At 41.7% G+C, this 26,010-nt stretch overlaps 1 protein-coding gene across 4 annotated transcripts in view; it reads right to left on the reverse strand.

The window, feature by feature from the left end:
- The window catches only part of LOC310642999 (putative E3 ubiquitin-protein ligase HERC6), a 36,636-nt gene extending 11,494 nt beyond the window's left edge, over positions 1–25,142 (reverse strand). Inside the window, exons 1-16 of one of the 4 annotated variants that reach the window (XM_083367018.1) lie at positions 24,425–24,654; positions 23,541–23,569; positions 21,765–21,921; positions 20,533–20,609; positions 19,045–19,272; positions 16,079–16,173; positions 14,483–14,604; positions 14,060–14,202; positions 12,587–12,645; positions 10,436–10,563; positions 8,978–9,037; positions 7,211–7,307; positions 5,143–5,332; positions 3,503–3,654; positions 3,293–3,409; positions 748–855 (exon numbers count right to left, since the gene is read on the reverse strand). In XM_083367018.1, coding sequence (XP_083223144.1) covers positions 748–855; positions 3,293–3,409; positions 3,503–3,654; positions 5,143–5,332; positions 7,211–7,307; positions 8,978–9,037; positions 10,436–10,563; positions 12,587–12,645; positions 14,060–14,202; positions 14,483–14,604; positions 16,079–16,173; positions 19,045–19,272; positions 20,533–20,609; positions 21,765–21,921; positions 23,541–23,569; positions 24,425–24,438 — 1,776 coding nt within the window. In that variant the 5' untranslated portion in view covers positions 24,439–24,654. Of the gene's footprint in view, positions 1–747; positions 856–3,292; positions 3,410–3,502; positions 3,655–5,142; positions 5,333–7,210; positions 7,308–8,977; positions 9,038–10,435; positions 10,564–12,586; positions 12,646–14,059; positions 14,203–14,482; positions 14,605–16,078; positions 16,174–19,044; positions 19,273–20,532; positions 20,610–21,764; positions 21,922–23,540; positions 23,570–24,424 lie in introns of all 4 variants that reach the window. The other 3 variants (XR_014493004.1, XM_083367017.1, XM_083367019.1) reach the window with 3 other exon arrangements.
- Positions 25,143–26,010: the final 868 nt, after the last annotated feature.

Below are 26,010 nucleotides of genomic sequence, written 5' to 3' on the forward strand. Positions count from 1 at the left end.
AACGATGGCAATGGGAAACCCACCCACCCCCAGTTTATCTTGTGGCCCAGAGTTTTCTTGTGACTAGGCACAGAGTGCAGCAAATATGTGTGAACAGGCAAACCTCCTTTGAGGCACTCCTGTGCTCTCAATTGCCAATGTCAAAAAGTGCAGAAAGGGTCTAAATGATTGGGAACTCCCGGGATAGTTCCATAATTCAAAGCTTGCACGAGCCTTCTATTTTTTTTTCTAATAACGGTTCCCTTGAGAAGCTGCAAAGCTCTCTGGAAATGGGTATATTTGATTTGATTTGAGGGAAACTGCCCATCCCTTGATTGCTCTCAAAAGGCTAAAAGGCTGGAGGCCTGCCGATTTCCAGGGGAGGAGAGATTATTCCATATCGCATTTTGAATGCTGCAAAATATAAACAAACAAATACATAAATTGGGGGCCTCGTCCAGCAATATGCAAGGGGGCAGAATGATTGAAGGCTGTAAGTCAAGGTTTCTGAAACTTTGGCAACTTTAAGATGTACAGACCTCAATTGCCAGGATTCCCTAGCCCGCATGGATGGCTGGGGAATTCTGGGAATCCACACCTCTTAAAAGTTGCCAAGGTTGAAAAATACTGCTCTACACAAATGGCATGCCCACCCCCACCCTCCACTCCGAAAGCAAATTCCTGATCAGTCTTTTCCCAAACTGACAAATTTCCGCTTCTCTGCCCAAAGCCATTTTTTTTCTGCACTGGAAAAAAATGATTCTTTACCTCTTGTGCAGCCAAGGATCCGTAATAAAGGATTTCCCTCTTGGTTGACACATTGTAGATGAAAGGAAAATGGCAGAAAGAGATTGAGCGCTCTTCTTCCGGGATATTCTGCATATTGTAAGGAAAGGTTTCCATCGTTTGAAACAAAAGAATAAATATCTCGTGAAACCTTCTTCACTTCCCAACTGCCTTTGTCCCTTTGCCTTCCAAACCACATCAATATACTTTTTTTTTTCTCTTTTCTGCTAAGAAAAGAATGTACGTAACAGCTAAACTGCTCAATGTGGAATTCGACTGTTTTCTAATTTGCCTTCAAAAATAAAAACAATGAACCATCTCTCTAAAAACAAATCTTTATGCTTGGGCACAATTAGATAGCTACTCTAAAGGGAAAAAAATCACAATGGAACTGTTCACAATGCAACAGCAAAGACAGTCCATTTCACCTCTTAGGCAAGGTAATATGTCAGATACGCAGAGACAATGAATGTTTTCACACAGTCAGTGATAAAAACACAGCAGCAGTTCTGATCAATGCAAAACTTAAAAACAGATGGAGCCAGCAACAACACTTTATTAAGCGACAACTTTTGACACCATTCCTAGCTTTGTCATGAAATAATCACAGCTTCTCATAAAGAGAGAATTGCTCACCACAACTCTCCCAGAAGAAAGGCTTTAAGGCATGCAGTTACATATCCATTGGGTTACCTGTGAAATGAGTCAGAAACCTAGTACAAATAAGAAATGTGTAATTTCTGTTTTAGTTCAGGCAAATTATGGGATTAGGAGCTGCATGGAAACCATCTAAAAGTGTCTTGAAAAGAGCTTTAAACATTGATATTTAATAATACCATTTTTGTTCAATGAAATGTTCTTCGCATAAAATGTATTAGATTCCTTAAATTGATAATTGTCCAATGCACTACCTTGCTCAAACCCACTGCCATTTTATAAGTACTCGCTTACATCGTTCTTAGATTTTCAAGCCAACCCTAAGGTAAGAAAGTTCTCAGTGTACTGCTTGTCAGTACACTGAGCAGATTAAAATTAATTTAGTTTGTAGTTTGCTAATCCCCAGGCTAGTTTACAAACCATGATGCCAGGGTTCATCTAACACAGGGGTGTCAAACTCAATTTCATTGAGGGCCACATTAGCATTGCGGTTGCCCTCAGGGGGCGGGTGGGTGTGGCCTGGGTGGGTGTGGCCTACTGGGTGGGCGTGGCTAGAATGCGTATGGCCTACTGGGTGGGCATGGCCAGCTCTACATCGTTCGCATCAAGGGTGCCTATGGGGGCCTGGGCAGGAGTGGGACAGATCTGAGGGTCTCTGGCAGGAGGAGGGTCTCTGGGCCAGGGCCAAGGCAGTGGGGGCCGTTCCCTCACTGTTTCCAGGATGGGTTCGCGGGCCACATGAAACCACTTCACGGGCCAGATCTGGCCCCCGGGCCTTGTGTTTGATATGTCTGATCTAACATGAAGTGTTAGTACCACTTTATAATATCTTGCTAAGACTACACTTAGAACATTGCATCCAGTCTGGGTTGCCATAATATGAAAAAGATGCTGAGACTTCTAAAAAAGAGTGCAGAGAAGAGCAACAAAGATGATTAGGGGACTGGAGATTATAACACATGAAGAACGGTTGGAGGAACTGGGTATACTTAGTCTTGTGAAAAGGAACAAGGATGACATGATAGCAATGTTCAATACTTGAGGGCCTGCCACAAAAAAAGAGGATATGTGTGTGTGTGTGTGTGTGTGTGTGTCAACCTATTCTCCAAGGCTCCTGAAGGCAGGACAAGAAACAATAGATGGAAACTAATCAAGGAAAGAACCAACCAAAAAATAAGGAGAAATTTCCTGACAGTTAGAACAATTAATCAGTGGAATGGCTTGCTTCCAGAAGTTGCTCCAATACCAGAGGTTTTAAGAGACTGGACAGCCATTTGTCTGAAATGGTATAGGGCAGGGGTCAGCAACCTGAAACAGTGAAAGAGCCACTTGGAACCGGTTCCCTCACAAAAGGAAAAACTGGGAGCCGCAAAAAATGTGTGCACATGCGCATACATGCACGCATGCGCAGAACAGGGTTTGACTGAAGAGTGGAGCCAAGGCGAGATATGCACCTACCGTGCATATTTGAATTGATTGGTTGAAATTTTTTAGTCCCACTTTTTTTTTGGACTGCACATGGCAGAGGACTGGGAGCCGCGGGAGATGGCTGAAAGAGCCGCATGCGGCTCCGGAGCCGCGGGTTGCAGACCTGTGGTATAGGGTTTCCTGCCTGAGCAGGGGGTTGGACTAGAAGACCTCCAAGATCCTTTCCAATTCTACTATTCTATTCTAAACCAAACCACATTATGGATTAGTGTGGTGTTTTAACCAAAGTTTCTTGCCCAAAGAAACTGAGGTGAAATGTTGAATAAAGCAAGAACATATTCCAATTAGTATATGCAAGGACATTTCACTTCTGTCCGAGCTTCATGAGCTATAGTACTTTCATTCTACAGAAGGCCAAGAGACCGTGAAAAATGATACTTACATTATTTGCATCCTGCCACTTCCATCTCCAAAAATCTTCTTCTATTCTAATTTTTTGAGGAATTTCATCTATGCAGAAGGTACTTGTTTGCAGTCGGCATGTAGCCTTCACGTTGATCTTGAAGGAAAATATTTATAGGTCAAAGCCATGGATTTTATATCAAGAGGCAGGACCAACTCTTCACCATCACTTTTGAGTGACCAGACATACCTTATACAGCCTTTTAAGCACTTTGAGGGTAGGATTCCATGACTTTGCTTGGGGAGAAAGGTTGTAATAAGGCAACATTGCTGACACCCATGTCTTCAACATTTGAACTATTTGCTCTAAAAATGGCCCTGGCAACAAGGACCAATAATTTTCTGAAAGAAAGAAATTTTCAAGTCATTAAAAATATAGACAGAATCAATCGTACACTAAGGGAGCCAAACTGATGAAAATCCTTGACGAGGCTACAGAAGAAATAAGCAATATTTTGATGAGTAGAAAGCCAATCTTAATTGTAGTCTGGATTCCAAGGTTAATGTCTATAGGAGAACAACAATACACAAACTACTCTGAAGTAACCGCTTGTATTCAGGTAGTCCTTGACTTACAGTTCACTTAGTGACCGTTCAAAGTTTCAACGGCCCTGGAAAAAAGTGACTTATGACCATTTTTCAGCTTACTACCACTGCGGCATCCCCATGGTCACGTGATCAAACTTTGGACAGCTTGGCAACTTGACTCATATTTATGACGGTTGCAGTGTTCCGGAATCATGGGATCACCTTTTGTGACCTTCTGACAGGCAAAGTCAATGGGGAGAAGCCAGATTCTCTTAACAACTGTGTTGCTAATTTAACAACACCTGCATTGATTCAACTTAACAACCGTGGCATGAAAGCTCACAAAATGGGGCAAAACTCAATGAACAAATGTCACACTTTACAACAGAAATTTGGGGCTCCATTGTGACCGTACGTCGAGGGCTATCTATAGCTCTTGGTTTCTTTGGCCTGACATTAATCTTGCCAGACTGAAGCACTTATCTGCACAATTATTAGATATACCCAGTGAACTGCCAGGATGGGGTTCATCTTCCCCCTTTTTTGGCCTACCAAAGATTCCAAGCTATGTTGTCCCTTTGCTCCCTGGAAAACAAATCCTCTCTCATGCAACTCTGGACTACATTCCTCGTGACTAACTTGCACCTAAGCTATTTGAGGCTTTACACACCACACACACACACACACGTATATAGGTCGTCACATTTTAGGCTTTCTGCAATTTTTTGGATGTCCTCAAGGGCTTGGTTTTGAAAACCACTGAAAACTTGGCTTTGTTCCCTGGTCTAGGAGTAGAGTGGCTTTTGATCTCTTTTTTGTCTTTTCCTTCTGGGGAGTTTTTTGAGGTGTTGAGTTTCTCATTGCAGATATTCTGGAGTTCCTCATTTTCTTTCTTGTTTTATTTTATAATGGAAGTCACACCAGGTTGGATTGCTTCAAAGTTTAATGAAACAAACAAACAAACATTTAAGGTTTGTCACACAGAGAATACACTACTTATCCTGGAGGGCAAGATCAGAACCAGTAAGATGAATCTACAGGGAAGCATTAGTCAGAGCCATCAAACAATGGATACATTGCCTTATGAAGAGACAGATCCCCCTTCTCTGGAGGAGTTCAAACATAGACTCGACAGCTACCTTGGATTCAACAATCTCTGCGATATCTTCTATGTTTATGGCTCTGCTGCTTTTGCTGAGAAAATGTAGAATTCTTTTGAGCTGGGAGACTGAGGAATGTAATACATGAATGGGGGCACACAGGATGTGGGAAAAGAGAAAAGGAGAATTGTTCCAAACTCACCTAGAATGTTGGAAGAGCACTTGCTCAGACCTGTGACAGCTTCTGCAAACTGTAAAGCTAGTGATGGTATCTTGTGTGCTCCAAGAGCAACACAGCACTCAGGCACCAGAAGAAAAACAGCAAGAGCTTCTTGGTGAGAAGAACTCCGGGGAAGAGCAGGGACGAGGTGGTTCAATAGAGAAGAAGAGATCTGTTTAAAAACAGTAGATATAGCTGGCTACAGATCTGTCTAGTTTCAGAAGAAAAGCAGATATGAAAAGAGGAAAGATGCATCAGTTGCTCTGCCCACTCCTTTATTTCAGCTTTTACAGTCCATTATGGTGTTGCGCCAGATTGCATCAGTCTTTACTTTGCCAGGACTGAACCTGTCTTAAGTGATAAGAGTATCAAGGATGCAGATGTAGAGGTGGTCAACAGTATTACGTATCTGGGGGTGCAGATAATTGGCCTCTCCACCCGTCATCTTTAGTGAAGCGTGCAAACCAGCGTCTCCATTTCCTGCATCGGATGAGGAGAGTGCATCTTTCTCCTTCTGTCCTGGCCACTTTTTACAGAGGCACGTTTTAACAAACTGCACTACTGGTTTGGTGGTAGCAGTGCCTCAGATAGAAGGTCCATACAGAGAGTGGTACAGACAGCTGAGAAGACTACAGGATGCTTGCTTCCCATTATTCAGGACACTGCTTGTAAGCGCTATGTGCTTAGAGCTCGAAGCATTGTTAAGAGTCCCCCATACATTCACTTTATGGTCTGTTTTTGTTCATCCCCTCTGGAGGAGGTTTCGAAGTATTTCCTGCAAGACTACCAGATTCTGTAACAGCTTTGTGCCCTATGCCATCCATCTGGTAAACTTGTAAGATTTCTTTTTCTCACCATGTACATGTATACATCCGAACTAGACTGTGTTGTTTCTCTGTGTCATAGAATATATGTGGATATGTGGGTATATGCAATTATTTCTTGGTCATATTTATGTAGTGTATGTTGGAGATGTTGATCTTTTGAGAGCTGTATGCAATGAAATTTCATTTTAATGTATGCTGATTAGTGTACATTTAAAGTGACAGTAAAGTTATTCTAAGTCTAAGATAAGATAGTGAAAGGGCTTGCCAAGCGACACCATTGTCCCATGATGTTGAGGTTGCATTGATCAGGTAGCAAGCCTTCTTTATGTAGCTCCTGTGCTTTAGATATTTCTACTACTAATAATAATAATTATAATTATAATTATAAAGTTGGAAGGGATCTTGGAGGTCATCTAGTCCAACCCCCTGCTCAGGCAGGAAACCCTATACCATTTCAGACAAATGGCTGTCCAGTCTCTTCTTAAAAACTTCCAGTGTTGGAACATTCACAACTTCTGGAGGCAAGTTGTTCCACTGGTTAATTGTTCTAACTGTCAGGAAGTTTCTCCTTAGTTCTAGGTTGCTTCATACATTCACTTTTTGCTTGGCTTTCCATAACTTTATTCTGCTGTGTTTTTAATCTTAGTTGGGTTGTGGCATCTGTTGGGGTAGGGGAAAGTTGATGAGCTTTTTCTTAATGTTGTTTTTGCTCTGGTGCACTCTATTTTGACATGGGCTATGGAATACATCAGGATAGGACATCTGTGTATAAAATCAGAGTTCCAATATTTTTCCAGTTCTCTTTCCATTAGACCCAGAAGGATAGTTTCTGGTTTAATCTTTATGTTCACTTTAAGAATTTTCTGCATTAATATATGAATCCTACTCCAACATTTCTTTGCCTTGTTACATGTCACCATAAATGATTTGCAGCAAATTCTTACAGAAGTTGCATTCTAACAGGAGATAATGATTATCTGAAGGCACCTAAAGCTGGAATGGGAAGCCAGGTGCTCTCCCTGTGTTCTAGATTAGAATTTTAGTTTTTTAAAAATCCTCTACTAGCTGTCAGGACAACCTTCACACAACTGGAAGTACCATTTAGGGAATCAGGATTATATACTAACCCATCTATGGATTCTCTCATCTGATCACAGAACAATCAACAAAGTGTCCAATAAGGAATAATCCCTATACTGAAAGAAAAATATTTTTTTCTTTACCTGCTGAGCAATCCAATCTCTCATAGTAAGCTCCTTCAAAACCTCTCTCGTTTCTTGCAGATCCACTGGGATATAATAGTCCATCGACACAGCAGGTCTAGGAGGAAAAATGGAATGTCCATTTTCTGAGGAACATCCAAAGCTCCATCACATGTGCCTTAATGCTATCATTCAGAAATTTTACACCGTGACTGCCTACATTATACTTCCCAGCTTTTGGGCTTCACATCTTTCAAAGAGAAAATTGACTTATCAGGATTTAAGGCTCTTCTTCAAATAAGCCACTGGGAGTATATTTACTTACCAACTTATAGCATAAAAAGGTAAAGATAAAGGTTCCCCCGCACATGCGTGCTAGTCGTTTCCGACTCTAGGGGCCAGTGCTCATCTCCGTTTCAAAGCCAAAGAGCCAGAGCTTGTCCGAGGATGTCTCCGTGGTCATGTGGCCGGCATGACTAGACGCCAAAGGCGCACGGAACGCTGTTACCTTCCCACCGCAGTGGTCCCTATTTTTCTACTCGCATTTTTATATGCTTTCGAACTGCTAGGTTGGCAGAAGCTGGGACGAGTAACAGGTGCTCACTCTGCTACGCGGCTCTCGGGATTCGATCCGCCAAACTGCCGACCTTCTGATCGACAGGCTCAGCGTCCCAACCCACTGAGCCACCACGTCCCTTTTACTTATAGCATAGACCCAGATAAAAAAACTGAAATAAGGACTCTATTCTCAGGCATCCAGGTCATGGTTGTCCCAAAGGTGCTTTTTCATGAGGCAACTGGACTTTCTTTGGTTTTTTGAAGACGTTTCGCTTCTCATCCGAGAAGCTTCTGCCATTCCCCACCATCCCGTCAGAGCTGAAGAAGCTTCTCGGATGAGAAGCGAAACATCTTCAAGAAAAACAAGAAAGTCCAGTTGCCTCATGAAAAAAGCACCTTTGAAATAAGGGCATGGGTGGGAAGGACAAATAACGTACAGTATTTTATTTCCTTTTATATAGTTTGGAGATGACGGGATGTCTGTTAGTGCAAGATTCAGAAGGGCCATGGCATGGCGGTGATTTTTTTTCTCCTGGTTTTCAGTTTTTTGAGCATAACAAGATTGAGGATGACTGCAATTTGTCTTCCAACTATCTGGCAGGATTATGGGTATGCAAGCAGCAGTGAAGTGGAAATACTTTAATAATCTCAAGAGCCCAGGGCCTTCATTTTTAAAGGTAATGGGACATTTTGTAGGCACAATGATTTGAAGAATTTGGAATGGATTTACATCGAAATCTTCATTCAGTCACAGAGCTAGCTTGTGAATTGGGTTCTTAACTACTCTGCAACCCAACTAACCTCGAAAAGTGGCTGGGAAATTACAATTAGTCTGGAAATATTGTCCTGATCAGATAGAAGAAAGGGAGCAGATAAATGCAATAAACCAACATTTTCTGCAGATATTAAATTCACTTGGGTTACACTAGTGCAGCGGTCCCCAACCTTTGTGGCTTGGTGGCCCAGCTGAGGGGGGGAAGAGGGCAACCAGCCCACATGAGCAGCAGGCCGATGCACACATGTGCAGCTCGACTTACACACATACCTGCCAGCCCATCACTTGTGTGTTGCACTGTGCATGCACTACTCACAGGGCCTAGTTGCAAACAGACCACAGCCCGGTAGTATGCCATGGGCTGGAGGTTGGGGATCCCAGCACTATTGAGTCAGGACTTGGAATTCTTTCCCAAGAATCCAACAGCACTGCTGCCTACAATGCATGCTACTCACCTTGTTTTTAAGAAGCTTGCTGTTAAGCAAGGAGGTGAGGAAAAAATTTCTTCTATCTCCCTACCAGAAAGATAAAAAGAAAAGCAATTAATAAAACACTGGCATGCCAACCCAGCTTTATACTTGCGTGGAAATAACTCCCACCGTGTCCAGCATGACTTAAATTACTTCCTTTAATTTATAGTCCGAATAAAATGTGAATCAGAAAATATAAATAAGAGTTCAACAACTTCCACGTAAATCTTGAGAAGGTTTACTTTCCACATATCTCAGTGTACAAATCTCGCATCCTATGCTTCTTTTCTTCTCTTTGGATATAAAATTTAGGGACAATTATTGTATCAGTAATAGTCAATTATGTCATATTGTGGCACTGAATGAAATACGATTGACAGGGAGCAAAACTGTAGGATATCACGCCTTCCAGATGTTGCTGAACTATAACCTCAAACTGCTCTTGATACGGCCAGTGATGAGAAATGCTAGGAACTTAAGATTCAACAATATCTGGAGAGCTACAAGTTCCCTGTAAAAAGAATGACTTTTTATGTACATTCAGAAATAACATTGGTCTTTGTTTGGAAAACTTGCACAGTGCACAACACCATAATTGCTCTGATTAACATTTGTTCAAGCTCCATTAACTTGATCTTATCCTTCACTGATCAGCTATCTGCTGGTAGGGTAGAAACAGACAGAACTTTACTTCTAATAGAATGTTGACCCATCCATCTGCTGGAGAACAGTTTTCAAGTTCAAAGATAAGAACAGGATGGAACATAATATTTTAGAGTATTTATATGCCATTCATTCCCTTAATGGCTCAAGAGTGCTGTAATGATATGTGGGAATGTGAGACAGGAAGAAGAGTCGCCATCTAGACCAGCAGTCCCCAACCTTTCCAGCTTGGCAGCCCAGTCTGGTGTGGGTGGGGGACGTGTGAGTGGCAGGCGCATGTGAAGCTCCATTCGAAGAAATGGAGCTTTGCACGCAAGCCCAAGAGCCCTCTACTCACGGAAGTGGAGCTTTGTGCCCATGTGCAAGCTTGCCCACTGCTTCCACAAGTGAAGCTTCACACACGAATGTTTGCCCATTTCTCCCACAGCCTGGTTTCAAACGGGTAGTGGGCTGCGGCCCAGGGTTGGGGACCCCTGATATAGATGACAGTCTAGCAGCTGAGCTTGCAAAAGGAATGGAGGCATGGCAAACAGAAGAGTTGGAAGGAATCTTCTTGCTCAAGCAGGAAACCTTGCAAGAAACAACTAGGGACCCTCCCTAATTTTAAGAGTCTAAAAGTGAGGGGAAGAGCTATGCACTTTTAGACGTGCAAAATTTTGCTTAATGTAACTTTACAAGAGATACTCCTCGGTGTGCTTCTTGCCTGACTACCACAAAGGGCTGATAAGTGCTTACAAAAATACAATTTTCCCATCAGAAACAGGCAATACAAGTAGTAACCTTTTAGCATCCTGCTGTGCTTCACTTCCTATTTCTGCTGACTTCCATTTCTCAATCAGTCCTCTGTCCAGCTGGCTGATCCTAGGCAAGGCTTCCAAAGAGGTGGTTGCATTAGCACATGCAGAAGCCTTAATAAAGAGAAACCCAAGTGAAAAAAATGTGGTTGCTATCTCACATAACCAATGCTTCATAATATAAACCTTTGAGATGGCTGAGATCCAGGGCTTTTTTTTTGTCATAGAATGCCCAGAACGGAGTTTTGGCACCTTTTTTGGATGGAACCTTGTAGGGTAGGCAAGGCGGGTTGTATGACGTGTGTGAGTTCTGGCACCTTTTTTTTTTTAACAAAAAAGCACTGCTGAGATCCTTGGTCAATTCTCATTCATGTTCCTGTAGAAAGTGGGAAATTTAACTTTTGGGAAACTATTATTGCAAGTTGACGATGCATATACTGGAACCACAGACTGAGATGCATTAATAATCCTGATCCAGACAGCATAAACTCCACAAAATGGATTTAAACAAATATTTATTGTCTAGGAATTCTAAGCAGAGACTTACTTTGCAGTAGATACATCTGGTCATATTCATATCTGTCCATTCTCACAGTTAAAAAGGAATAATTACCCATCTCAGATAGGCATGGTTACAAATGCCAATCTATGCGTGCATGATGCTTGATAGACAAAGGATTTTACAACCTGGGCACTAGCCAGGACTTCCTGTAATAAACTTTGAAGCCCCTCCCACTGACTAGATAAGATATAGAAACTGACTAACAACTAGACTACATTTCCCAGAGGCCATCTCTTAAAGAGACAGCATTTAACCCTTCAAATGCTAAACATTCCAACATAGTTCTTTTAAGGATACAGCTTTTAACCCTTTAAATGCTAGATGCTCTAACACAGTTCTTAATTCCTAAGCTAGCTATATAATGGACCAAATGGCTATATACTGGTCCAGCACAATGCAACTTTGGGGAAACTATCATTGCAAGTTGATGAATTATCCAAATGTCTAGAGAAGAAATTTTCATGTGCAGTCTAAAAACACATTTCATTTAGGCAAGTTGGTACTTATTAGAATAGCTGCATTTACAAAATACAGGTAGTCCTTCATTTATGGCTGTAAATGAGCCTGGCAATTATGGTTGTAAAGTGTGTCATCATGTGACTGACCTGATTTTATGAACGTTTTTGTGGCAGTCATAAAGCGAACCTATAGTTCGCTATGGGTTTTGTTATGTTTTTGTCAGAAACCAGAAATAAATGCCTGTTTCCGGTAAAAACATATAAACATCATAACTAAAATGTGGTCATATGACCATTGGGGAGTACACCTTTTAATTTCAGAACTGGTCATAAATAGCTTTTGGGAGAGTCCTTCATAACTCTGATCAGTTGCTAAGCAACCGCTCATAAGTCAAGGGCTACTTGTACACACAGATGCAGAAAGTTCTTTGCAGATATTGAGTGGGTTCACATATTGTGCTAAGCCCATAGTATCCATCTTTCTCTGGGCCAAGAACTACATAATGCTATTGAATGAGGAGATGGTCATTCAAGAAATCATTTACAATTTTGTATGTTTAAAATTAATTTTTTTTAATGTGATTACTTTCCAGTCATATATTTCAATTTTTCCATCTTCTGTCTCATTAAGCATTTTTTGGTAATTGGGGGTCCTCTGCAGAATGTATCCAAGGCTTTGGGGGATGCATTGGACAAGTGATCAGGACATATCATATGAACTTCTAAAATGGATTGTTCGGCTTTTCTCTTTCTAAATTGTGCGAATTCAGTCCATGTGGACTGTATCATAGTTCATGTCACAACAGACTTGGTGATCCCAAATGATGATCTATATACAATGAATTATGCTTGAAAAGACTTAAACTGGTGTGTTTACTCAACCATTATTCTAGAGGACACAGAAAGGACTGATTGAAAGTGTTTATTAAGTATCTAAATTTGGGTCCAAGACAGGATCAAACTTCATGATTTTAGTTATTTTCCTAATATTAACATATAGTGTCTTTACAACATCTTCTATTTGAAGTGCTACAAAGTCTACTATTAATTTAGCATACTGATGGTTTGATAATGACATTGAAGTCTAGATAGTTTACAAAAGAAATAAAAAGATTACCTGAAATATATTGACAAAGCTGACATATGCTCCAGCAAAAACCTGGACTCCCAATAATTCTACAATGATATGAAAATAAGTGTATTATTATTATTATTATTATTATTATTATTATTATTATTATTATTATTATTATTATTATTATTGTTATTGTTATTGTTGTTGTTGTTTGCACAGATGTTATTATTATTATTGTATTAAGTACAATATTTCTGTAATTTCTTCTCCTTTCTTTCTCTTGGGATTTATAGTATGGAGGTGCTTCTGAAATTTCCAGAAGAAATTCACCTGCATCTTGTAATTGTTTTATCCCTCAAATTTCTTTTTCTTCATTAAACTTTCTAACATAACATGCAGAAGTTCTCATTCTCCACTAACATTGATCTATTTTCTTTTCATGATAAACAGGAGAATATTGTGCTCACCCCAATCATACATTAATTTTGCAACCAAAATGTTGTGCATATTAAGAGATTTTACAGAATTTACTGCATTAAAAAAACCCTTTATTTTGCTTTCACTGATCAACGAATTACAAATTTATACAATTCTCTATTTCTACCCTCCTGCCAGCTGATTAAAATGTAAGACTCCTAAAATTACTACATCCTTTTTCTCTACCAGTATAATAAATGCACATTCATCTGTATTCTTCCCAATTTTTGTCAACTGGAGAGGCAGAATATCATGTTCTGAACTTCAAAAGCTGCCAGATAATCAACCCCCCAAATTATGATATTTGCTCTCTCAGAAATCAGAAAAAGCAGTCTCCTAATTCCCACATTTAAAAATTAACTCAGACCATGATAATATTGGGCTCCAGAAAGCACTCAGTCCTGGTTGGCACCTTAAGATCCTTTTTAACTTCAATTTATTTTATTTTTGTTTCTATCTGGCTCCTTTTACTGATGCACTTGCATTTTTAAACGCTACATTTTTATGCTTTTAACTGTACACCACCTAGAGTGACTCTGTGGATGAGATGGACATTATCTAAAACTGACAAATCAAATCAAGTAAAAATTAAGGTCTTGATTTAGGACAAAGTATAACCAGTTTTGAGTCCACCTTCAGCCATGGAAGCACATTGGGTGATTTATGTCTAGTCATTAAATCTCAACCCAAACCACTTCACAAAGTTTCGGGATGATCTTGATGATAAAACCCCCCTCCCCCGGAGTTGTGGGTGTACCACGTTAGGCTAAGAGTACGGCACAACACAAAAACCTAAAAAAATTTAACCCAAAAGAACTTCTGTAAATGTTTGATCAGAATGTCAAAAAGTTCAGCAAACACTGAATAAAATATATTCAATTCAAATCTGACTGTTAGGTGTCACTTTTCAAAGAGAATTAACCATCTGTTTTCAAAGGCGTGGAATGTCTTTAATGTGCTTAGATATGGCTGTATGTTGCCCTCCCCTGGCACATTATTGTATTAAGATTATTTTGGATTCTGGATTTGAAAAGGTACCATTAGGGCCCAGAAGAGCACTGATGTCAATACACTTTCTTTCTTCCTGTTTGCTATCCGATCCCGGACTTTCTGTGTCCTGCAGGAAACCACATCCAAAACACCACAACTGCCCAGGAGCAGAGAAACAAAGGGTGTGATAGCTGCAGAAAAAACAAAACACTGTCAGCTTCCCATATGAACAACTCTGCTTTATAGGTGTTTTGGATTGTTATGATTTAGAATAGCCACATTAATAAAAGTTCATTAAATATGCCTCAGATGTCATCTAAAGTTCCTGGTAGACCAACAGCCTCCAAAATGTTAGAACTGCTCAATGCACTTTAAACAGATTTTGTGTTTTTGCATAAGCTATATCAGTCTCCCTCAAAAACACATGCACAACCACTCACATAGATGTGGAAGGGAAGAGATGGTACGTACTTTCCACAGGACACTTGGGAAACTGGACCATCAATCTCATCGATTTTCTGAGGGCCAGCCTTTGAAGAGTTGTGTCCTAATTGTCCTGCACTGTCATCTCCAAAGGTGAAAACACAGCCACTCTACGAAGGATTTTAACAAATCAAGCACCATCAATTTTTCCCCCAGCCACATATATTAGTTTTATTATACATTTCTGCTACTATGTGTTGTTGTCTTGGAGAACATAGGTTATATTTGCAGGCAACTGTGCCCGACTCCAACTGCAGCAATCTCGTTTTGCAACATGGTCTTTTGCAGCAAGAAAAAAGAATCCACCAAAATAGTTTGAAGTTTCCCAACATCTTTTCTCCACCTCTCCACCCTTAGAGCATGTACGCTCATAGCTCTGATCCAGCAGGAACATTGAAAAATACGGAAAGGAAGGAAGACAGCAACATTAAAGCGTGAAACAAAGCTAAAAATGTTTCTAGCCAAAGAGAAAAACAAAAATATTCACCTATGCGCTAATGAGCAAATTCAAATCTCAGCCACCACAATGACCCAATTTAAATAAGGTCCCTATGGAGAAATATCTGAACATGTGTCTAATTGTTAAGCAGTTCTAGGTTCATAAGTTCTGCACACTGATAATGTAATTTGGTGGCTTCTGGCTTGCCTAGCATGTTGTGTGCAATCTGCCACTGTGATCTGCAAGTTTCACTTTACGGTTTAGCATTCTCTGTTAACCCTGATGTACTGTATTTGGTAAGCCATGATTTCAGAAAACATGGCTTGGTGCTAGTGAAATAAGTTATTGTCTCCATACTGCATTTGGCTTCCAAACCCATCCAACCTTGTGAAACCTCCTGCCACATGCAATGTAAAAAAGTGTATTATTGTGTCACTTGCAACAGAATAGTTGTCACCAAATAATTGCATCAAGAGCTGTTAGTTATGATGTCTACAGGGCTTTTTTTTTGTCATAGAACGCTCAGAACGGAGTTCCGGCACCTTTTTTGGATGGAACCTTGTAGGGTAGGGCAAGGCGGGTTGTATGACATGTGTGAGTTCCGGCACCTTTTTCTTTTACAAAAAAAGCACTGGATGTCTATATGGTTATTATCTTCACTGAATATTAGCAGAATATTACTACGTTCCTGGATGGGCATTTTGACTGTTGAGCCGGAATTAGGGGAAAACATAGAAAGTATTAATTGTGAATAGGTGCAGATGGCCTTGCTGTCTTTGGGCACTTGCAGAGTCATGGATACAGGCCCATCTTTGTTCAGCTGAATAAAAACGTAAAGCTTTATAAAGGCAACTTCTGTTTTCCCGTATTTCTTTATCAAGCAACTCCTCAGATCCTGCACAACATGATGAATGTTTTGGTGGTCTTTTGTTAGACCCTGTGGGAACAGAATACTGGACCTGGTAAGCTTCTGTCTGATATGGCTAAGTTTTTCTTACAATTGTATTACCATAGAGACCATGTCCGTTCCATCATTTCTTACATGTAGAACTCAAAGCTTCCTGAATATTCTACAGAACAATTCCCAATATCCAGTTAACAAACTGCTACTAACAATATGAAAAGTACGTTTAAAAAGAGAATACCTTGGTGAGCACAGCCGTATGTTTATCTCCACAGCTAACAGAAGTCACTTCAAGGCTTCTCAGGGCACCTACTGAGTAGGGTTTGAAGACCTGTTCTGTTGAAACGAAAACCACACCAGAATATTGTAACGTTTTACATGAATATTCCAAGAACTATCCCAAAGTTTATTAAAATACGCCATTATTTATTAAGTAAGCTACTGTGATTAAACTCATTAGTGTAACAGAAATTGAATTAAAGTAGTCACAGCAAGCTTTGAAAAGCCACTTTAGAGGTTTCCAAAATGTTTCCAAAATCTTCAGACTGTCACTGTTTTTGAAGTGAGGGACAAAGATGCTGGCTTGAGAAGCGGTTCTTTGTCTACGCCAGAAGTGGGCAGCAATGGAAACTTTATGACCTGTGGATTTCAACTCCCAGAATTCCTGAGCCGGCATGGCTGACAAGGGAACAAACATATGTTCAAGCCATCACTACCACTTTTTGTGCTCACATTCTACTTTGAACCCATCATTCAAACTCATAATAATTTTAAAATAATAGCCTTCATTAATTATGTAATAATTAATAATTATGCCAGTTATATATTTTAGATATTTTAATATTGTTTTAAAAATTGGATATGATGAATGTAACCCTCTTCTATCCTATGCCAGACATTTTTTTCCCTAAACAAAAATATATGCTTAAGGGATCAATCAAAGTCACCCTGCCTTATTAGATCATCTAGGGCAGGGGTAGGCAACCTTGGCTCTTTTATCACTTGTGGACTTCAACTCCCAGAATTCCTGAGTCAGCATGGCTGGTTCAGGAATTCTGGGTATTGAAGTCCACGAGTCATAAAAGAGCCAAGGTTGCCTACTCCTGATCTAGGGAGAAACTAAGTCCTATGCTAAAGAGGACCTATCCTATAGCAATCACCTAAAAGAATCAAATCAGGTCATCCAAAGTATCAACTGATTGGCTTACAAGTCTATCCCTAGAAGCTAACTCACACCCTACCCCTACCCTCCTAATCCTCTTTTGTTGAAATTTAATTCCCAAAAGTTAGCAAAAAGACTTCATGATATTGCAGTCTCAAGGAGTCTCTTTGTAAGTTCCCCAAAGTTAAGATATCCAATTTGTTAATAATGGTGATGATGATGATGATGATGATGTTGGAAGGTACCTTGGATGTCATCTAGTCCAACCCCCTACTCAGGCAGGAAACCCTATACCAGGGGTGTCAAACTGCTGTCATGAAAAAACTGCACCCACCCCATTGCCAGCAATGTGGAAAAAGCTCTGATATGTCACACGTCTGCCTTATACCATTTCAGACAAATGGCTTCCAGTCTCTTCTTAAAAACCTCCAGTGCTGGAGCATTCACCGCTTCTGGAGGCAGGTTGTTCCACTGGTTAATTGTTCTAACTGTCAGGAAGTTTCTCCTTAGTTCTGGGTTGCTTGTCTCTTTGGTTAGTTTCCATCCGTTGCTTCTTGTCCTGCCTTCAGGTGCTTTGGAGAATAGCTTGGCTCCCTCTTCTTTATACTTATGAGTCTTATGTTAAAACTCAGGTTTTATCCCAAAGGTGCTTTTTCAAGAGGCAACTGGACTGTCTTTGTTTTTTCTTGAAGATGTTTCGCTTCTCATCCAAGCTTTTTCAGTTCTGCTAAAGAACTGTTCTGCAGAACTGAGGAGGCTTCTTGGATGAAATGTGAAGCATCTTCAAGGAAAGGCAAAGAAAGTACAGTTGCCTCTTGAAAAAGCACTTTGGGGCAAGCATGACCTGGATGACTGAGAATCTCCATAGACTCAGGTTTTATTTTAAGTGAATCACCATTTCTAACTCATAGAAAATCATCACTGCTGATTTTCAGTCAGTCTGTCAATGCTTTAATACATTATTCTAAAAGCTTTAATTTTAAAATTTTATTTTATTTTTTGCCCAGCTTGGTGGGAACCAGTTTTATCCAGATGCAAGTCTACAGGGTCTTTTGCTGCTCTTAAGAATGTAAAAGGGAAAGATCTTGAACAGGGGTGTCAAACTGCCAGCCCATGAGCTGGATGTGTCACGCGGAAGCCGCACCCACCCCATTGCCGGCAATGGCAAAACTGTCCCAATACGTTGCGCAACATCACGTGACGTTGTGAGTTTGACATGTCTGATCTAGAACAAGGGATTTCTTCATCTATATAGATGCAACCCTTAGGTTTGGATCCTTTTGTTTATAAACTGAGATTATGATCATAATAAAAAGGAGTCAGTTTCTCTATCTCTTAAATTAAGACCCAGCATCAGGCAACCTTCAAAGACTTGGCAGAAATCCTAGTTGCCTTTCTGGACTCACCAATCAGGCCAGGATTTTTTTATATTTCCTTAAATGAACCACAAGTGGCCAACACCTGCAACATACTAAGACAAACATCATGTTTACAATCCACAGAGGCTGGGACATCAAAACATTTAAACCAAACCAAACATACTTTGGCTTAATATGTTTTAATAATGTTGTTAACTGCAGGTATCAGACAGACAAGGGAAATATATTACTCTAAAGACATGAAACCCGCTTTTACTTATTCACTGCATAAGACGTGCTTTGCAGGGTCAAAGCCTGATGTGATTTCTGTTTGACAGAACAAAATAAAGACATTTATTCAATGATTTACTGTTATTTTATTGTACATGATCATTGGATTCTTGATATTCCCAAAATTATTTTTTCTCTTCAATAAAAAGAGAAATAAGAGGAAGTAACCAAGCAGCATGGACACTCTTTCCTGGGATAAACTGAAGACAGATTTACCCAGGGGTAGGCAACCTTGGCTCTTTTATGACTCGTGGACTTCAACTCCCAGAATTCCTGAGCCAGCATGGCTCAGCTTGGAAACCTCTCCCTTTCCCCTCAGCATGGCTGGCTCAGGAATTCTGGGAGTTGAAGTCCACGAGTCATAAAAGAGCCAAGGTTGCCTACCCCTGGACTTACCTTTTGGAGTTCTCTGATTTAAACCCAACTGATGTGCATTGTTCCTTCCCCAGCCATAGACTACGCCAGAATGAGACAAGACAAAGCTGTGTGCTCCACCAGCAGCCACCTGGGCCACGGGGACGCCAGCAAGAGAGGAAATGTTACACGGAGTAGCTTGGGATGGAAGTCCTTTGCCAAGACCCAGCTGACCATGGATGTTCTGTCCCCATGAAAAAACTCGGCCACCTTCATTGGGAAAAAAAGAAGGAAAAAAACCCCACCATTACATTCATTAGAATATGAATTGTCAACTTGTTCTGGTAGACAAAGATCTACCGGCCCCTCAACTTTTAACATGACAAACATCTTACAAGTTTACCAGATTTCATGGATTATCAATTATCACACCCTCAAAATTGTATTTGTTCTCTCCTGAAATCTTGTAGATTCATGGAATGATTTTTGGTGGAATATCACAAAAACCATTCAGAGTTACCATGGATGCTTTTATGCTCAAAAGCTTTGCACTGCCATTTATTCTAAGTCAGGGGTCTTCAAACTTGGCCCTTTTATGACTTGTGGACTTCAACTCCCAGAATTCCTCAGCCAGGCTGGCTGAGGAATTCTGGGAGTTGAAGTCCACAAGTCATAAAAGGGCCAAGTTTGAAGACCCCTGTTCTAAGTAGAAGGACAGCTGTAAAGCTTTCTATTTTGTGGAAATACCTTCCGTGTCTCATTATCTTCTCTAAATGGTTGGGGCAATAGAGTTTCACACAACAACTACCAAGCTAGTAAATGCCAACATGTGCGTAGATCTGCATTCTCGCCTGCCTACAGGTAATCCTTGACTTACAACAGCTTGTTTAGTGACCATTTGAAGTTACAATGGCAATGAAAAGTAATTTATGTCTGTTTTGCACTTACAACCACTGCAGCATCCCCATGGTCATGTGATCAAAATTCAGATGCTTGGCAACTGACTCATACTTATGATGGCTGCCGTGTCCCAAAGTCATGTGATCCCCTTTTGCGACCTTCCGATAAGGAAGTCAATACAGAAGCCAGATTCACTTTACAACCATGTTGGTAACTAAATTACTGCAGTGATTCACTTAACAAATGTGATAACAAAGGTCATAAAATGGGGCAAAACTCACTTAACAAGTGTCTCACTTAATAACAGAAATTTTGGCTCAATTGGGGTCGTAAGTTGAGGACTCCCTGTATTTCAGGTTGACATCACAGAAGACAGAATTATCTGTTTGCAGCAAACTTTGCCTTCTAAATTCTGTATCAATCCAGATTTACAGTAATCTCTTAACAAATCTAGTCTTTGCCTAGTAAAATCTTACAACTATGAAGGAGCGTGTGTGTAGATGCACGTAATAAAAGATATTAAGAGAAAAAATGAGCTCCTTGCCCCCAACCAAAATAATTAAGCAAGAAAAAAGCAAAAATTCTTGCAATAGACAAACAAACAAATAAATAAACAAAACCTTATATTACCTTTAGTTAGTGCTATGGAGTGATAGTGTCCACAAGCAACTTGTATAACATTGTACATAGATAATGAATCTATTTTCCTACAGAATTTATCCAACAAAAAGAGAAATAATTCATTAGCAGTCAGGATACAGAATCACATATAAAGATTCTTGGCATGGGTATTACCATTTTTAATGGCTTTGTCAATTAATTAAATAATAGGATAAGCACTACAAAAAATTAACAAATGGTATTTTAATCAATAGTAAAGATTTCCAAATCTTAATTACACTAGATACATGCTAATTAGAGAAAAAAATACTGTAAATGATGACTTTTTGGAGTAATCCATTAATCCATTAAATCGTTTCTTTCTTTAGTTGCTATTTTAGGATGATTTTGTGCCACACTGATGCTGTTTGGTTAGCTGGACTGTAACTCCCATCATCCTTGGCAGGGTCTAAAGGGAGTTATAAACCACAATATTTCAGGGGACTAGATTAGGGAAAATAAGCTTTATTTTAAAAATAGAACAAATAATAAGATAGACTGATGAAGTAAACTGTGCATCATGAAAGTATGGTATATGTAAGAATAAATTGGTTATCCTTTAAGGCATTCATTCATTCATTTATTCATTCATTCGTCAAAGGCTAACATGAATAGGAGCTGTGGTGGTGCAGTGGTTAGAATGCAGTATTTCAGGCTTATTCACTGCTCACTGACAGGAGTTCGATCCTGACTGCCTCAAGGTTGACTCAGCCTTCCATCCTTCCGAGGTGGTTAAAATGAGGAGCCAGATTGTTGGGGGCAATATGCTGATGTTGTAAACTGCCTGGAGAATGCTGTAAAGCACTAGAGGACAGTATAAGTCTAAGTGCTATTGCAATATTGCTATTTTGCAAGGCTTCCTCAACTGTCTAAAGAAGCATCAGAAAGCTTCCCATTCCAGGTATGGGAGGGATGTAAACCTGTTGCAACAACTCTTCCAAGTTTCTTATCCAGCAAGAAAGGAAACACCCTACCTCTATGAAAAGGAACATGCAGAAGGTCACAGATTCATTTCCTAACATCTCCCTCTTGGGTTTGGAAAGCTACACATTTATTCCAAGGGATAAATGCAGCACAGAACACATCTAGAAGAATGTCCCAAGTATACAATTAAATCAGGATTCAAATCTGTGTTTTCTTGACTAAAGGACTCCTATGCCCTAGACAAGGTTACTTGACAAAAATATGAATCAGTTACTTACTTTGGAATCAAAGAGTCCTCTAGTATTCCAGTGCCAAGCTGTCCAAAACCACCAGCTCCCCATGAAAATACCCTCCCTTGGTTGCTGATAGCCAATGAGTGCTCCTTTCCACAGGTTATGTAGGTGATCATCTGGGCTTCCAAGGCTTGGATTGGTTCTTTCCAGGAGAAAAAAGGACATTCATTTGCATGGTTATTAGAAGGATCTATTCTAGGGTCAACGAAAGACCAAATGCTGATCCTCACCCTGTTTCTCTGGTCTTCCCACTTTCTCTCCAGGGTAATGCAGGACACAGCCCAACACATTCCATATCCCTTGAGCCTGCTCTTACTTAAGTCTCAAAAAGGGTAGACAACATGACTTTCACATTGATGTAGCTAAGGATGAATTTATCCTGGGTCACCCCCAGGCTGGGAATGAGATGAGGGGACATGACAGAATAGAAGTGCTAACAGAAAGTTACAAATGCTGACTTCCATGGTCCACAGAGGTGTCCATTCTCATTGCTTTCCTCTTTTCTGCTGAAGAGATGTGGTTGAGCAGTAGTTAGCCATTTACCCCCACTTTATAGACCCTGCTGTCCAAGCAGAGCAGAGTCAGTTTCTCTCTTCTTTGGGTGTCTTCCATTTGTCCAGGGCAGGGGTAGGCAACTTTGGCTCTTTTATGACTCATGGACTTCAACTCCCAGAATTCCTGAGTCAGCCATACTGACTATGCGGCACTCGGGATTCGACCCGCCAAACTGCTGATCTTCTGATCGACAAGCTCAGCGTCTTAACCCACTGAGCCACCACAATTAGAGTAGTTCACTACATTGCACAATCCCTTGGGGCAGGTCTGTCAAACTGCTGGCCTATGGGCCGGATGCGTCACGCCGAAACCTTGCCCACCCCATTGATGGCAATGGGGAAAAAGTCCTGATACGTCACACGATGTCACGAGTTTGACATGCCTGCCTTGGAGCACCTCAATCAGAATCCTATAAAGATCCATCCATTCACTCAGCCATTTTGTCAGCTCTCCCAGCACTGCATGCTGTTGCTGGTTCTGCTCATCAATAAACAAGAACCTCCTTTCCTGAGCAGCCTTCGTTTTATTTCCAGCATCTTAGCCTCCATTTTATTTCCAGCATCTTACTCCAGGCTTTGAACTAGACATGGTTTTTGTCCCTCACACACTTCCTTTACATGAAAGGAAAAGGTCCTTCTGCCTGGAGGACAGTGCATTCAAAGTGTGCCCTCTGTAACACTCTGCCCTCAAAGAAATAATACTTGGTACATTCAATCCATCCTGTATTCCTATGATTTAATTCAGGGCTCTATAAAAGAAGCGGGACAAAAGATTGCTTCTACAGCAGGGGTGTCAAACTCAATTTCATGGAGGGCCGCATCAGCATTGCGGTTGCCCTCAAGGGGCCGTGTGGGTATGGCCTGGGTGGGCGTGGCCTACTGGGTAGGCGTGGCTAGAGTGCGTATGGCCTACTGGGTGGGCGTGGCCAGCTCTACATCGTTCGCATCAAGGGTGCCTATGTGGGCCTGGGCAGGAGTGGGACAGATCTGAGGGTCTCTGGCAGGAGGAGGGTCTCTGGGCCAGGGCCAAGGCAGTGGGGGCTGTTCCCTCACTGTTTCCAGGATGGTTTCACAGGCCACATGAAACCACTTTGCGGGCCGGATCTGGCCCCCGGGCCTTGTGTTTGACATGTCTGTTCTACAGAGACCCTTTTATAGCTAGTTTAAGAAAAGGGGGCGAGAGACGTGCAAGAATAAAATTGCTCACTTTTTCCTGTCTTTTCTTTTCCTATAGAGCTAAAAAGGGCAAAAGAGAGAAATAATAATAAAAAATCCCTAACCGAAAAAAACAACAACCCAACACCGTTGGCTGTATTATCGATACCGGCCATTTATGGAAATGAAATTACAACAGAATTTAAACGGGGCATTTAAGAGTAGGGAGCGGGAGAAGGGAACACTTCAATTTGGGGACAGCGAGCGCCCATGGTTTCATTCATTGCAACGGGACATTTTCTTTGTAAGATCGGGGATCAATAGCGTTCACCTTTATCCATGTCAATCAGGTCTTTCTCAGGACACAGCAACTGCAAAGTGTCCATTGCGGAGGGGGTGCTGTTTGATTGAAGAAAAAAAAAACCTCCCCTCTTGGAACCCCCAACTTGGACGGGAGCCCCACCCCCGGAACGCCAACGGGGAAAGCGAAATCGAAAGCGATCGCGGAGAGATTCGTTTTCAGAAGCGCTACTCAGGAAAACGAAAGCGAAACTAAACGATGGGTTGATGGTTTCTTTGTTGTTGTTGTTTCCAGCGGACCGAGCGGTTCTACCCATCCGATTGTTGGCCCACCGAGCTGGTTGGGCGTTGAGTTGGCGGTGGGTTCGACGAACCGCGACCTAACAAGCCACACCTGGGGCTGGATGGGCCAACCTGGGCAAAGTGTAGGGCGGAGGGGGGGGGGTGGTCTTCAAACTTGGTCCTTTTATGACTTGTGGACTTCAACTCCCACAATTCCTCAGCCAGTCTGCCTGCCTGAGGAATTCTGGGAGTTGAAGTCCACAAGTCATTCAAGGGCCAAGTCGGAAGACCCCCTGGCGTAGGGAAACCGATGCGCGGTGCTCGAAAAGAAGCCCGCTCGGGTCCCGCTCCTACCTGGCAGGTAGCATCGCCGCCGTCCCGCGGAGAGGGTCTTCCCCAGCTGGCCCTGGGCGTTGTCCCCGCAAGAAGCCAGGCTCCCGTCGGCGAGGAGCAGCAACGTGTGCCGCTCCCCGCAAGCCACCTGGACCACTTCTTGTACACCAACCGCTGGCGGGTCGCGACGGAGAGGGACCGGTTGGGAGGCCCCTTCCTCGCCCAAGCCCAGCTGCCCGTAGGAGCCGTCCCCCCAACAGAAGAGCATGGCGCGTTGGGTCCTTGGTCTCCGGCTCCTTCGATCCAAGATTTCTCCCAGCTCAGTCTTCCTCCCCTTTGGGTATCACCTCCAGGCGGCTCAGTTTTGATAGACAGGTGTGTATCAAAGCCCTGCCCACTTGCTCCGTTCCCTTCCCGGTCCTGCTGGATTCGCTGAAATTTAGGAAGGCAAGCTTCCTCTGACTCAGCTGCTTCTGAAAAGATGCTGGCTGGTGCAGGTATATTAAAAAAAAAAATAGAAGAGGGAAGTTGCTCGCTTATTCTGTGGCAACTGTGGTTAGGACGTTTCCTCCCCCCCCCCTCCTGGCTTTCTAAGAACGGTGCTCAAACCAGATGTTGCCCTGCCTTCTTCCTTGATAAGGCAACCTCTCTTCTTGTTGATCTGCCGCTGCTGTGCTGGAGCTGGATCTCGCTGTCTGGTTATAATGTGAAGTGGGAATCAGTTCGGGGAACTGGTTCGAAGGGAGAGCCTAAGATAAGAGACAGCAGACTGGGTGGGGCGAGAGGTTCAGAAGAGGCCCCTCCTAATTTCTCAGGCTGTAAAAGAGATGGTGGGGAAACTGTACTTTCAGACTTGCATGTTTCTGTTAATGTAGAATAAAATGAATATATAACATGGTTGCAGGATTTGGGTGTGTCTAGTCCAGGGGTAGGCAACCTCGGCTCTTTTATGACTCGTGGACTTCAACTCCCAGAATTCCTGAGTCAGCTGATTCAGGAATTCTGGAAGTTGAAGTCCACAAGTCATAAAAGAGCCGAGGTTGCCTACCCCTGGTCTAGTCTAGTGAAAAGAAGGACAGAGGGTGTGTGACATGATAGCAGGGTTCCAATATCTCAAGGGTTGCCACAAAGACAAGGGGGAGGGGGGGTGTCAATGTATTTTCCAAAGCATCTGAAGGCAGGCTAAGAAGCAATGGATGGAAACTAATCAAGGAGAGAAGCAGCCTAGAACTAAGGAGAAATTTCATGACACAATTAATCAATAGATGGAATCAGTGGAACGGCTTGCCTTCAGGAGCTGTGGGTGTTCCATCACTGGAGGATTTTAAGAAAAGATTGGACAAGAATGGCATGGGGCCGGGGTAGGCAACCTTGGCTCTTTTATGACTCGTGGACTTCAAATCCCAGAATTCCTGAGCCAGCCATGCTGGCTCAGGAATTCTGGGAGTTGTAGTCCACAAGTCATAAAAGAGCCAAGGTTGCCTATCCCTGGTATAGGGTCTCCTGCTTGTGCAGGGGGTTGGACTAGAAAACCTCTAAGGTTCCTTCCAACTCTGTTATTCTGTTACATTCTGTTAAATTCTACTTACAATAAATTTAGCCCGTCT

Source organism: Vipera ursinii (assembly GCF_947247035.1).
Source record: "Vipera ursinii genome assembly, chromosome: 7".
Classification (NCBI taxonomy): Eukaryota; Metazoa; Chordata; class Lepidosauria; order Squamata; family Viperidae; genus Vipera; species Vipera ursinii.